This window comes from Solanum lycopersicum, chromosome 1 (genome assembly GCF_036512215.1).
Source record: "Solanum lycopersicum chromosome 1, SLM_r2.1".
NCBI classification, from domain to species: domain Eukaryota; kingdom Viridiplantae; phylum Streptophyta; class Magnoliopsida; order Solanales; family Solanaceae; genus Solanum; species Solanum lycopersicum.
Window position 1 is genome coordinate 92722835 of NC_090800.1, and position 15009 is coordinate 92737843.

Genomic DNA, 15009 nt, shown 5'->3' on the forward strand with positions numbered 1-15009 from the left:
AAGACCAGGGGATAAGGAAAACATATTCCCATTTTGAAAAATCAAAGTATGGCCCTGTAGTAAAAAACAAATAGAGAAAAGATGCATTTTTTTTGAACTAGAGTTTTTTACAATACGAAAAGCCTAAGTTGAGCAATAGATAAACTATTGAGTTCTTCAAAATGCTATCTTACATAATGTGACTCTTAGAACATGAACTAGGCAGCAACTTTAGTTTTATTTTAGACACGTGTCTCGATTATACTTGCTCTTTTCACATGAGCATAGAAAGCTTCTTCCGGAGCTGAATGTGCTAGGTTTTCGTGGGAAAATAGGTCATCACCCTTGACCTTCTTCAAGTTGAGATTTGGATTTCCACTAGTTCAACAAGAGATGCTTTTCTAGTTCATATAACTGTTCCATCTCTAATTGTGGCTTTCTCTGATATAATGATTATCCCTGATCGTATGTAGAATCCTTCCTCTGGTCGGTCTGCCTCTTGAACACCCTAAATATATTTCAAAGAAAAGAACATCAGGGAGTCTCATTCAATCAATTATGTCTCAAAAATATAAGTGCTCCCATGCTACAAACAATCAAATCTGAATTGAACACTCTTCTGCTTTCTTTCTCGCGAGCAAGAAGCACACCAGCAATTTGTGTTTTGAACTTGACTGTGTGAACAATAGTTGTTGGGAAACTAACCTCCGCCCTATAAGTACTATGAAAATAAGACACACTAAACAAAGTCGGAGGATGCAAAAAAAAAACTTACATCTTTGTTAATGATTGAAACATTCTTTCCTATCTTTGCGTTCTTGTCAATGATACATTTCCTGTATGAGTGAAACCATAATCAAATTAAAGAATTCTCAAGTATGAAAATGAAATACATTTGTCAAAAAAAGATAATATTCAATGTTCATTTACCTTATTTTTGTATTTTCCCCAATTCCAATCGGTACTTTCCCCTCTGCTAACAGGGAGGCAATCTCAGATTCTGTTTGGTAGTAGTCTGCTCCCATCATGAAAGTATCCTGTGGTTGTAAAATGTGTTAGAGATCTACACTTTACAACAAAATGTACTAGAAACAATAAGCTGCTGCATTTTTCACAAACTAAAGAAAATAAATGTGTTTGTTCAGGAATAGTTTTAAAGGAAGATAAAAATTAGGGCTACACGCAAACCTTCAGTTCAACACCACAGTCTAAGCGCGATCTTTCACCCACTATGGAGTGTTCCACAGTGCAATCTCGCAAAAAACATCCATGAGAAATTATGGCATCCTTAATCTGAAAAAGCACAGAAAACAAAACTTATTAGAACCCACAAAAGACCAATTAATGCAAAACACTTGCAGTATTTACCCACTTACCTTGCAATTGTCTATCTTGGTTGGTGGAAGGAACCTAGGAGATGTGTAAAAAGGTGTTTTTGGATCGTAAAATTGGAACTCTGGAAACTGCAATGGAAATTAATCAGTTGGATTATGCACTGATGTAAAATAATTTCTGAGCTAGTCGTTAGAAGTATAAAGATGAATTTGCAACATGCCTCTTGTGTGAGCGCCAAGCTAGCATTATAGAAAGATTTAATTGTTCCAATGTCCTCCCAGTAGTCTTTGAAAATGTATGCCTGAGAAGATAGCATAAATTCGTTAAAACTACAACTAATTTTTCGTTTGAGCAACTAATGTACTCAATTCATAAAGATAATTTCAATCGAAAGATCCAAGATCCTTTACTTGAACATTGTAATCATCAATAGCTGCTGGTATAATTTCAGAGCCAAAATCATTAGAAGTGGGATAGCTCCATTTCAAGAGCTTCAACAATACATCTGTCTTGAATACATAAACTCCCATTGAAGCAATATAAGGGGATTTCTTCGCATCTTGTGGAGATAATCCAACAAGAGTAGTATCTACTTGCTGCAGCACAAGAAATAAATGAGTTAAATTCTAAAGGAACACTAGTCTGAATATAAACCACAAAAACTTGTTTAGAAAGAAATCAGCACATATACTAAAAGAAAGATTTCAACTAAACCTACCATTGCTTTAAGCTCAAAACCTTTTGGTTTTTCAGCAAACTGGACAACTCTGCCTCTGCTGTCAATCTTGACCAGCCCAAAATCTGATGCTCGGCTGATAAGTAAAGCTTAAATCTCAGCTTAACATAATCACAATAAGGTATTAAAAAATGTGTTGATGTTTTTACTTCGAAGTAATGTATAGCGAGCGTATGCATATGAGTATTAGAGGAGAAGCATTCTTTCTCCATCTTGTTTCTGATCTCACTCAATTCACTTAACCTATACTAGTTGTTCCTTATAAGAATTTAAACAAACCTGTCCTCAGCTGGTGCACATGAAAGAGTAATATCAGCATTTCTGTCAATATGGTTCTGTTTGAAGATCGGAGGCAGTCAGAAACTTTGTTTTTTAAAAGAAAAAAAAAAGGCAAACAAAGAATGAGGAGTGTGTAGGTAGTTAAAGTTGACATACCTGCACCAACTCCATATAATCCATCCTATAAAGATGATCCCCAGATAATACAAGGATATTTTCAATATTCTTGTTCTTAGCGTCCTGCAAGAATTGGTTGCCTTGTAAACACAAAAGTAGTATATGTCTGTACATAACAACTGATTCAAGAAAAAATAATGAGACATTTTTCAGAAATCATATCCGGTCGACAGAAGAGAGCAGTGGTGGATTAGTGTCCTAAAGATTTGTAGAGACAAACCTCAAAAACCCATATAAATTTTCTGACAGCATCTGCTGTTCCTTGAAACCATTTTTTTCCTGCTTCCCCAGGTGTCTGAGTTGCAGCTAGTACCTGTTTAATGACGGATTTCCTTTCAGTTAACGAAGCAAGAAAGCAGAAAAAAAAAGAAAATAATCATCAGAAATTGTTACAGATTTTTTGTGAACAAATCACTTGGAGGACCAGCAAATTTACTCATATTAATTAGCTCAGCTGTCATATCTAGCAAGACTAATCCAGAAGTATAGTCTCAAACCTCGACAAATCCATCTCCAAAGCTCACACCATTGCCAAAATACGTTCGAGCAATGTGACGATTCAGGGCAGCAGAATTGTACTGTGTCAGCACAAAAATCTTGTTAATAGCACTGTTGATACAGTTGCTCATTGGGATGTCTATCAGCCTGTAGCATCCTCCAACCGGAACCTGGTGCCATGTTGCACAAAACATCAGAATCTTAAGAAATTGACTTGCAATCTTGTACACCTATTCTATCTATATTTAATCGATGTAGAAATCAAAAAATAACATATCATTAAAAAAAAAAATCTGAAATTTAACACGAGATAAACAAAATTAACTTGGAAGAGAGTTTTAACTGGACATTAAGCATATAAAACAAAAAATTGATAAAACTTTCATGAGCAAAGATAAATCTCTTACAGCAGGGGTTGCAGTTCTACTTGTAAGTGGGAATAACTTGGTCCCTTCGCCTCCTCCTAATATGACTGCAGCCACATCCTTGGGATTTGCCCGGCGTCTCTCAAGACGTGGCATATCTACGAACTACATAAGTCCAACAAACAATCACAATCACAGACTGATGCAGATAAATATTGTAGGCTTAACCGAACACAATATCTTCTCAACACGAAACAAATATATAGCAGAAGACTAGTAATAGAACTTCAACAAAATTAAACTCACAACCCATAATCTTTTAAGTGTGGTGAGTTCAATGCTAACAATCTTAATTATTGGATTCACTTCCATTCACAATATAGTTCATATGAGATTGTTTCCACCATATCTACAACACTATTATGGCATTATTTTGAAGCAGACATGTCCTAATAAAGAGAAAAGAATTGATTATTACCACAGTCTCTGTGTCATTTTCAGTAGTGATCACAGAGTAAGCAACCCCAGGTTTAATCTTCTTCTCAAGTTTCAAACTTTTCGACAACTGATTAATCCTGAGATTGTTGTTCAAACTCCCTCTGATCTTCTCCCCAAAAATCTCCTTCTCTCCATTGTTAAAGCCACCAGTGCTCACTCTCCCCAAATGAACCGTCGATTTCATAGCCGCACAACAAGTATCCATTTCTGCAGCCAATCAACAAATCAGCAATCCCATATCAACGGATCCAAATCAAATAGATTTATTCAAATCTCAATAAAGTATGTGTAATTTCTAAGCAACCAAGAAAAGTATAAAATACATAAAAGAAAATATCACTAATTAAAAAAAAAAAAAAGGTCGGTAAACCCAAAACCCAAGCTAGCTATATGCTCAGTACTAATACCTCATAGCATTACCACAAAAACATGAATCTCTACATAAAATTAGGTATTTTATACATATATTTTCTAAAATTGATACAAAGAAAATATATGTATAAAAATTCACTCATATTACAAAGAAAGCTAAAGGGTGAACTCATATCATAAAAATTCACCTGTGGAGTTCCACAATATACAGCAATTAAAAGACAAAATTAAAAAAAAAAAACAAGATTTTGAACCTGGAAAGTGATGATTTTTGGATCTTGAAAACAAGAATGTCAAATAAGTAACCAAAATCAGTGAAAGAGAAAATGTAAATTGCTAGTGGTGTAGAATCAAGAAAAAGTTTTTCAGGAGATCTAGAATTGTAAGTGAATCACAAGAAGTTGTGTTATTGAGTGATCAAGTGGACAAAGGGGAGTGTGATCAGCTTTATTGGCTTGTGAACTCTCACGAGAAACCTTGCTATCTTTCTATTTATACTCATTTCCATATCCCTATTTACATAAAAAGTTTTTAACTTATACACCCCATAACTTAAATAATATTTTATTTTCCCCAAGTATATTAACAACTCTTTAAATTTATTTAGATCCTCAAAATATAAAACATTTGAAAATCTTCACATTTATTCCTTTTAATCACTTTTACTTTGATAAAATCTTCATTAGATTATTTTTATCATTTAAAATAATTAAATAATATAAAATTTTGACATAATGCATATATTGAACCTAAATTTGATTTCAAATTTTAACTTTGAGTTTCAACTTTCATAATGAACAAACAGACATTTTAATTATTCAACTTTTAAATAAATAAACATACGAGTCCTACATGACAAAATACATGTAGGACACCACGTAGGACAAAAAATGATATGTAGGATGACATATAGGATATGTGTGTCTATTTTACAAGTTTAAGTGTCTACTTGTGCACACCCAAAGTTGAAAGTCATAATTGTGATTTGAAAGTCAATTTAAAGAATATATTTATATATTATGCCTAAAATTTTAGATGAATATTTGATTTTTTTTTTTATATTCGCGATAAAACTTAGTCATTATTAAATAAAATCACTGAAAATTAGACTGGAAAAGTCGTGCTAACAGTTATTTTTCCAAGATTAATTGACAGACGTCATAGTGTGTAGGGTCCACCAAGATCTGGACAATAGAGACCGACCCATTACAGGCCAAACACCTGTCTTTTTATTGTTAATATTATTCTATGAACCATATGATTTGCAAGAAAATAGTTAAATAAAACTATATACAATTTCCACACTCATGAATGTCATTTTATATACTACTATACTTCTTAGAGAGATCTTTGTCCGTTAAAAAATTTGGTGGGGTCAGACATTATTTAGTTGGAGATTAGCTGACAATTTCATATCAAAATCTTCAAATAATTTAGACATTATCTATCCGAAAGTATTCTGGCATTGATGTTGTTTCCCAATTTGACATTTTTACCAGGGAAAGAGCTTGTACGATTCATTTAAAGTTTTATAAATTACGCTGAATGATATTTAAAATTGACTCAGATACTATTATTTTATTCTAGTTGAAGCGATTAAAAAAATTGGTTCAACTTTATCTGGTCCAAGCTTTGTAGGCTAAGAAATTTAAAGGGTTAGGATGGGTTGATCTTGAAAATATTCAATCCAACCCAATCATAAAGGGAAAGGGAGGGGCTAGCTTATTTTTTCTTTTCAAACTGCTAATTCAAGAAACTGAGAAGATTTTCAAATCAAAACATGACTAACATTGTTGTTTCAATAACACTAACAAAAAAAAAAACTAGTGTAATCAGTATGTATCTCGCATACTAGATACGTGAGCAATATAAGACAGTGACAAGCAAGATGAAAGGGTAGGAAGAGTGCCAGATTTGGATAGAGTGTGTCTAAAACAAATTAAACTAATTTTCAGTTTATATATTTCGAGATACATGTATTTGGACTAACAAAGTCTGGTAAGATTCATCATTTTTACAACATATAGTGTATTTAAATGATTAAATTATATACTAGTAAAATTATTATAAGATACACTTAAATAAACAAAAATTAAGGCCATGGACCGACCTCGACCCGACCTTAATAAAGTCTCAAGGATCATACACTTATATGAATCAGACTTATAAAGTCCTAATTTTAAAAGAGCTTAAGAACTTATGTCCCAAACCTATCCCCATAATGAATTGAATTGGGCTGATTCATGAGCTAAAACCGTTTTAACGGCTCAAATTCTAGTAAAGCAAAAAGGAGATGATATGTTGGGTGTTTTGTTGAATTAATTAGCTCAAGACCTTGAAAAATAAATAAAGATGTTAAAATATGAATTAATGAGCAAGGAGACAATGAGACAGTGCATGTTAGAGATTAGTTAGATAATTGAAGGTTTAATGTAAAGATGTGCTTGTCTTCTTTCACTATTTGGAAGATTCCACCCATCTTTATATGTATGTCACTTACTCCGTTCATATAATAAGTTATTTTGATAAAATTATTTTTACTACATTGATTTATGTATATATATATATATATAAAATAGATTTTTGATTAAGTTCGTAATATTATTTAAGTGGCTGATTATTATTTATCAAATAACTATATTATATATACTATTCTACTTTCGCTGAGTTGTTTTCAGTATACCAATAATACTGATTACTTATAAGAGAGTTTATATTGTTTTTTGTGATGTACTAACGACAACAATTCCATATAGTACAACGAAGTATAACAATTTTAATATAATTATTTAAAATCAATTATTTTTTTCTTTTATGCAAAATATCTATGACATATTTAATTATTAATGATATCTTGACCAATCCTCTGGGAAAAGAAAGGGACCCAAAATTGCAGAAGAATGAAACAACGGTTCCTTATCACACGCTGCCAAATTCTTCTCTATTATCATAATAACCTGTGCAAAGAGAGAAGCGTCAACGGCTCACAATGAATTGTGTTAAAGTTCTTCTTTCCGTTTAATTTATTTATATAGTTGTAATAATATTAAATTTAAAAAATCAAGATTATTTTTAAAATTTTCTTTTTCATATTAAAAATGTATAATTAAAATTTTTTACTTAATTTTATGACTTTAATTATATGAAAGTTAATTAGAAAAATAACATAGACATTCTTTTTAAAATGGATTAAAACTGTAACTTAAATTATGGTTTGGAAAAGTGGTAAATGTCCACTAATAAAGGTGTAAGACAGATTGTGTAGCCACTGAATTGTACCACATTTTCATATTTATTTTTATAATGTTTGGTAAGAGAATATAAATTATTCCAAACAAACACAACTTGATCAATTTATCAATTTTCTCATTTATTAAGGAGCTTGTTTTCATAGTAAAAATATTTGCCTCCTCCATACAAACACAACTTGATCAATTTAGAACAGATAATATGTACTCAACTTTATTCCTCTCTAAAATAATATAAGAGTGCTTTCATATATTATATGATTTCATTGTTTAATTGTGAATACGAAATTAATAACGAAAGGGACTACAGAAAATAGTATAGTGATAATAAATGTGTTGCAGCATCATGATTTTCGCTCCACTAAAATAGGCGCAGGGATCCAAGAATTAGAAACCTATCAATTGTTGTATCCAACTAAATTTTGCAAATATAAAGAACAAAAATATTTACACGGTCACATTTCAATGATTATTACGAAACTTTCACATATAACTAAATTAATTACTTTTTATAACTAAATTAATTACTTTTTATAATTATAGTTTGATAATTACAATTTGTAGTAACATGTTTTATAGAGGAGAGAGGCGAGTGAGACTGGGAGAGAGAGGAGAGAGGCTAGATACAGTGGGAAAAAAGGTGAATTGTATATGAATATTGGTTAGATAATTGTATATTATGCATATGTATTTGTGTATATGGATAGAGATATTGCGAGAGGGAAGAGAGATGCGAGCGAGACTGAGAGAGGGAGGAGAGAGGCGAGCGAGAGAGGGTAGAGAGGGGAAGAGAGAGGTGAATGAGATCAGAGAGGGAGGAGAGAGGCGAGCGAGAGAGGATAGAGAGGGGAAGAGAGAGGTGAGCGAGATTAGAGAGGGAGGAGAGAGGGTAGAGAGGTGAATTGTATATGTATATAATTGTATATTATATATATGCATTTGTATATATGGCAAGCGAGATTGAGAGAGGGAGGAGAGAGGCAATCGAGATTGAGAGAGAGAAGGAGAGAGGTGAGCAATATTGAGAGAGGGAGGCGAGAGGCGAGTGAGAGAGGGCAGAGAGTGGGAGAGAGGTGAATTGTATATGTATATAAGTTAAATAATTGTATATTATACATATATGTATATATCTTGGCGAATTATACATATATAAACGTGACTCATTATACAAACTCGAAGTCAACCCATGCAATTAATGTATAATGTTAGTCCCCAGTGATAATTATAGCAAACTAAAGCTATAATGAGTAATTAAATAATATAAGTTTGCTTAGCCGAATAATTTTCCCATTATTAATCTTTTCGAAAAATTGAATTTGTTTTAGAATATTTGATTACAATATATAATAGAATTAGGTAATATCCATAACCAAATAGATGCAATAATACAGCTTTTATTCGAAAATTGTTATTTGTTTTTGTCCCACTAACAAAACCACTTATATATACAAAAAATTAACAAAAAGGAAGAAAAAAAACTAAATGGGCCTACAGTAGCCTTTTACGTGAATCAGCCAGACGTCTCTCGTGATTGAGATTATTACGGTCCAAATAGACAATGGGCTTAAAAAGCCCATTTCTTCTTTTTTACCCTTCTTAGCTTCCACCTCTTTTGCTCATTTGGTGCCTCGAATTTGCAACCTTCGAGTTGGAAGTAAGGAGTACTTACCATCCGAGCAACTCCCTCTCGTCAAAAGCTGAACCTCTAGGCATAGTACGTAGTATGACCAATGTATGTCTCATTAACCATATCCAAGATAGATAATAATTATTAGCTTATTTACATATTTATACATTTATTTTTTAAATAAAAATCGTAAATCCGCACGTAGATGATGAATCTGTATTAAAATATTTAATTTTGGGAGATGAAAAACTTCACAACTGCATACCTTAAATTAAAAATATCTAAAAGTTGCTAGTATTTCAAAAGATGGTTAATAAGCGTAACATAACAAATAATTCTGAACGGAGGGAGTAATATATCCATGCGGAGTGAGGAGATTACAGAAATTTTTTTTATCTATTCATGAGAAAAAAAGATTACAGAATTATGTATACAAAAATTTCCAAGAAAATACTCCATAAGTAAGTGTGCAACTTGAAAAAACTTACAGCTGCTGCATGCATGCATCGATCTGTTGAAGAACTAATATGGAGCCTTCATAGGTTGATATATTACATTAATCGTATTGATTTGAAGAAGAAAATATTACATTACTGCTGTATGCATTATATTATCAATCTTCGCTTTTTTCCTCTCTTGGTGACGTCCCATAAGAATATAAGTAGAAATCGCTTTATATTCGTACGATTACTCAACCCGGAAATAAAATACCCTAATCTACTCGGTGCACTACAATCAACATATATTGCTTATATTATATGTCACATAAATTAACTACGGTTACTCAAATATAACTACACTTAAATTTCTGAAAATAAATCAGTATCCTCGTGTCAACAACGAAGATTATGGTGGAGTGGTACATATTCATTTATTTTTAGTTTAGGATTTTGGGTTTGAGTACCCCGGGATATGGGGTCACCTTTAATAGAATGTAGTCAATCTCCAATGTGGGACTTTTCAATGCGAATATGAATTTAATCGAATTTCAATATGGATATCTTAGCTTACACAGGATGGAACCAATAAATAAATAATAAACATCCATGCCTTGCCAGTCTGGGAGCTAGAAGAAGTAAAGCATCTTGTTGCATAGGTTTGGATAACTAATTACTACTTAATAGTTGATTAAGACCTAATTAAGTTCGATTTAATAAACAAACTTAGGTCTTAGTTAATTCATACTATCCTTGTCTCTTCCTAAAAGGCCCTTTTAGAAGCATAAAGTTTGCAATTAGAGAATTACAGAGAATGTTATGATTTTAAGACATTATTTGATTAATTAGGCCAAATAGCAGAATAATTCTGCTCCTTGTCTTGAATCCTAGTGCATTCCGTTCCAGCCTCCAAAGAAAAAAAGAGAGTACATTTACTTAAAAAAATTATAATCGATTTATTAAGAGGAACTTTCACTTATAGTCACTCAAAAATAGTTTAATTACTCTCCATACCTATAGTTTGATAATAAAAATTTGTAGTTACATGTCATAGGGAGGAGAGAGGCGAGTGAAACTGGGAGAGAGAGGAGAGAGGCGAGCGAGAGAGGGCAAAGAGTGGGAGAGAGGTAAATTGTATATGTATATCAGTTAGATAATTATACATTGTATATATGTATTTGTTTATATGACAAGCGAGATTGGGAGAGGGACGAGAGAGACGAGTGAGGTTGGGAGAGTGAGGAGAGAGGCGAGCGAGATTGGGAGAAGAAGAAGAGAGGTGAGAAAGAGACGGCAAAGAGTGGGAGGATGAATAGTATATGTATATCGGTAAAATAATTGTATATTATGCAGATGCATTTGTATATATGGCGAGCAAGAGAGAACGGAGAATGGGAGAGAGGTGAATTGTATATGTATATCGATTTTAAGTGTATATTATGCATATGCATTTGTACATATGGCAAGCAAGATTGGGAGTATACATGTGGGCTTCTAAGCGGCCCTCAAGCCCAATCATTCATTGAACTGGGCTACTTGATGGACCGATGCCCCGATCAAACTTTAACAAAGTATAGCGGGTAAAGTATACCCGAGAAGTCTCTAATTAACTTTTGATATGTTCTTTTTTTAGAAAAAAGAATGTATATCTACTTTGGAATAACTTTAGATATATGAGTGTTTTGATGCTAATCTTAATAAAGTTTAACTTCATACATTGTATACAGAGTTTTATCAAGATAAATTTCAGATACAAATGAATGAACCTCATTCATACATAATTTTTGAAATTTAATTTTAACAAATTTCAGACAGTGTGTTTGATGTTTGATTTTGATAGACTTAACTCAGACACATTACATATCTAAAGTGGTATGCGTAAAAATTCTAAAAACATTAATACAAATTAAATTGCTATGTCAACTTCTACAAACTAAAATTGTAAGGTCTTAACTATCACTGAGAATAATCCTAATCACCATTATTTCAAGTTTTTGACATAATTTAATGACATTGTCCACTCCTTTGCCATTTTTATTTATCCAAAAAATCTGAAGCTTCATGGATAGCAATATTGTGAGTAGTGAGTACATAAAGAAATCTGTAGTATATATAATTGCCCTGATTTTTGTTCTTAATTCTTATAATATTGAGCAATAACTTAGGAGATCCTTATACTTAATTCGAATTATTAATTGCATCTAATGAGGACAAATGAGCGGTTTGGGTCAAATGTGAGCGGGTTGTAAATGGGTAAACATAAAAGGAAAAATAACTTAAACACACAACTATAATTTTTATATTATCTAATGTTCCCTACTTTTTTTAAATATTACATAATTCCCTTTTTTTTAATTTTAGTGTAATTTTTTGGATACATTACACTCTCTCTCCTATAATACACATTTACTAATTTTAATGCCTATTTTTTCTCCATTAAAACACTCAACCTCTTAAATTAGTTTTTGAATTTTAAATTTTATCCATTTAAACACTCAACCTTTTAATCAGCTTTTTGATTTTGAATTATTAATTTTGAAATTTTGAATTTCAAAATTCAAAAAATCAGGAAGCAAGATAACTTCCATATCTTTCTACCGTTTTGTTCTTACTTCCTTATCGTTTGCTTACACACCAAAAACATAAGAACCAGTGCCTCTTGCCTTAGAAGAAGTTAAGGTGATAAAAACAAGTATACAATCTTCATCTCATCCCAATACATTCTCCCAGTTACCACTTCCCTTTCCTCTTCCTCTAGCATCAACTTTGCATAAGGCCAAACAGGACTCAAAGAGTTAAAGTTTGTTAGGCCTACATTGTCTCGGGTTAGTATTTTGGTACTTAAAACTGTTGTTGAAATTAGTAAAAATTTTAAGGAATTTAGTGTGCTTGCCGATACATTTGAATAAGTGTGTATAGTGTTTTAGATGGTGAATTGATACATGAATTTGTTGTGTATCATAATATTTTATAGGTATCATGAAATTTTGAAAATTGTTATAATGTATCATTCAATAAGTTTAGTAAATGCGTCATCAACTGTGCTTGATGATACATATAGAATCAGTGTGTACAGTGTTTAGTCAATTCACTGATACATGTAGTAGATATGTATCACATGTTTTGCATATAGTATGAATTTCTGAAAACTGATATCATGTATCAGTAAGATATTAGTTGTTTAGTTGATGTACTGATACATGTTTTGAAAATTGTTATAATGTATCATTCACTAAGTTTAATAAATGCGTCATCAACTGTACTTGATGATACATATAGAATCAGTGTGTATATTGTTTAGTCGATGTTTCTGATACATGTATTAGATACGAAATTGAATCTCCAACAACGATTCCGTCGATTTTGTAACTTTCATTCTGCAATTCGTTCACCCAAATTCCGGAATGTCTCATCAAAATCGAAGTATTCATCTTGAAAAATCCACTGTAACAACAATAAAATTATTGTAGTTCGAAATTTAACAGATTGTTCAAAAAAATTATTTTCAAAATAGATGACATAATCTTTGTTTTTCAAAATTTGAAATTAATATCCAATTAAGTGCTGATTTTATGTTGATTAATGATATGTTACCGTAAATTTAGCTGTTTTATTAACAACATTAACTGTACCATTTTTTCCCCTTTTTTTTCTCAACAGTTTAAAATTACCATGTATCATTTACCATGTATCACTAGAGTCTAAAGTATCACGGCTCAACAAATTTAAGGGATTTTTTTGTAAATACTAAATTTGTCGGGACAGAATGAAATTATTGAATTACACTATGGGATTCCTTAAATTTTTACAACATAAAATGAATAAGTAATTCAACCCGCCCGTATATTTTAGTCTTTTTTTAGATGAAAAATGTTGAACATGCTTCATTTAGTTTAAGTGTATAATAAAAAAAAATCCTTTTATAAATTTATGTGATAACAAGATAAAATATTATTAATTTCAAAGTAAATGAACATTTGTATTTAGGACTGAAACATGTTTAACTCACTTCAAGCAACGTCAATACTAAGACATGATTTGCTTATTTACACTATTATTGATTATCCCATATAAAATTAAATAAATAAATAAATAAAATGTAATTATAACTAACAAAAGAAATGTACATTTTAATTATATATTTTTGGAGGGTCAAAGACTTCTCCATTTCAATTATAGAGAAGAATAGTTTGTTTTATAGAATAACATAAAAAAGAAGAGAAGTTACATTATTTTTAGTGATATCGTAAATTTTGAATGAAGAAAAGTTAAAAACTTAAACTAATTCATATTTTATCCATGTTTTTATGGTTCAAATATGAGTATCAATCTATATTTTACCCATATGAAAATTCACTCGCACAACTTATTAAAATATGAATGGTTTGAACGAGTAATCAAACTATGAGCTCATTTTACTAACACCAGCGACACCCATAATTTTAACCGAATACTTAAATTGAAACAAAACCCAAATATAAGGATCTCTCGAGCAATGTCGCCTAAATTAAAAGTTAAAATTATGGGGTGCAAGCTCAATGATTTTGGGCATGTAGTTGTGAGATATTAAAAGTGGAAATTGTGTGGTTTGGAAAAAATATAATAAAATAAAAAGAAGTGGTTTCTTTTGCTTCCTTTTGCTTTATAAACGAAAATTTTGGCCCCTTGTTGTCTCCGTCGCGGTTACAAATATCATATCTGAAAATAATTTTATTTGTATTAAATATTTATATATTATATTAAAGAATGGATATATATTCAACATTAATTATAAATGAATAAGTAATATGTACTTTTCCTTAAAATTATAATGCTTAGAATTATATTATTTAATTTGTTATAAAATCGAGGGGTATTAAAAAGGAAATTCCACTACAAGAGAGGTGCTGTTTCGGCTAAAGAATTGCTTACTTTACTGGGAGGCTTTTCAGAAACTCAAAGAACAAAACAATATTTTATTGAAATATTGTAAAAATAAAAAATCAATAAAGCTAGTGATTACTATTAAAGATTGTGTTCAGTGATAAAACTCTATACGTCTATAATTAAAAATTTTAAATTTGAAATCTTAAATGAATCATCTTTGATATGACCACTTTATTAAATATAAAGAAAAAAAAGAAAAAATTATTTTTATTATAAATTTAAATTGATCGTACCTTAAAACAAAACACCGAATATAAAAAAAAAAAGGAGGTAAGATTGATCCGACCATTATGAGCCCACCATAATAATAATAAAAAGATACAGTACTACATATTTTTCTTGTGAGAGTTTCTTAGTTTGTAAGGAAGAAGGTAGGTGACCAATAATATATGAATACCTAGACATAAGTTTTCTCGTACGGAGAAAGACAAACGAGATTTGCTATATACATCGTACACAAGCTAATTCACTTAGATATAATGTAATTAAAATAAATTATATCTAAATTTGATTATATCTATGAGGACACTAA

The 15009-nt window shown here is 31.0% G+C and overlaps 1 protein-coding gene across 1 annotated transcript; it reads right to left on the minus strand.

Moving 5' to 3' along the window:
• Positions 1–63: 63 nt before the first annotated feature.
• On the minus strand, positions 64–4677 carry AgpL1 (ADP-glucose pyrophosphorylase large subunit). The gene is made up of 15 exons (NM_001246989.2): positions 4494–4677; positions 3848–4074; positions 3412–3534; positions 3004–3174; positions 2727–2819; positions 2486–2569; positions 2330–2385; positions 2033–2126; positions 1725–1910; positions 1535–1615; positions 1356–1442; positions 1168–1272; positions 910–1016; positions 755–815; positions 64–487 (listed from the first exon to the last, which is right to left on the minus strand). The coding sequence occupies exons 2-15, from the start codon at positions 4070–4072 to the stop codon at positions 386–388; spliced, it is 1575 nt and encodes a 524-aa protein (NP_001233918.2). The 5' UTR covers positions 4073–4074; positions 4494–4677; the 3' UTR covers positions 64–385.
• Between the last annotated feature and the right edge of the window lie 10332 nt (positions 4678–15009).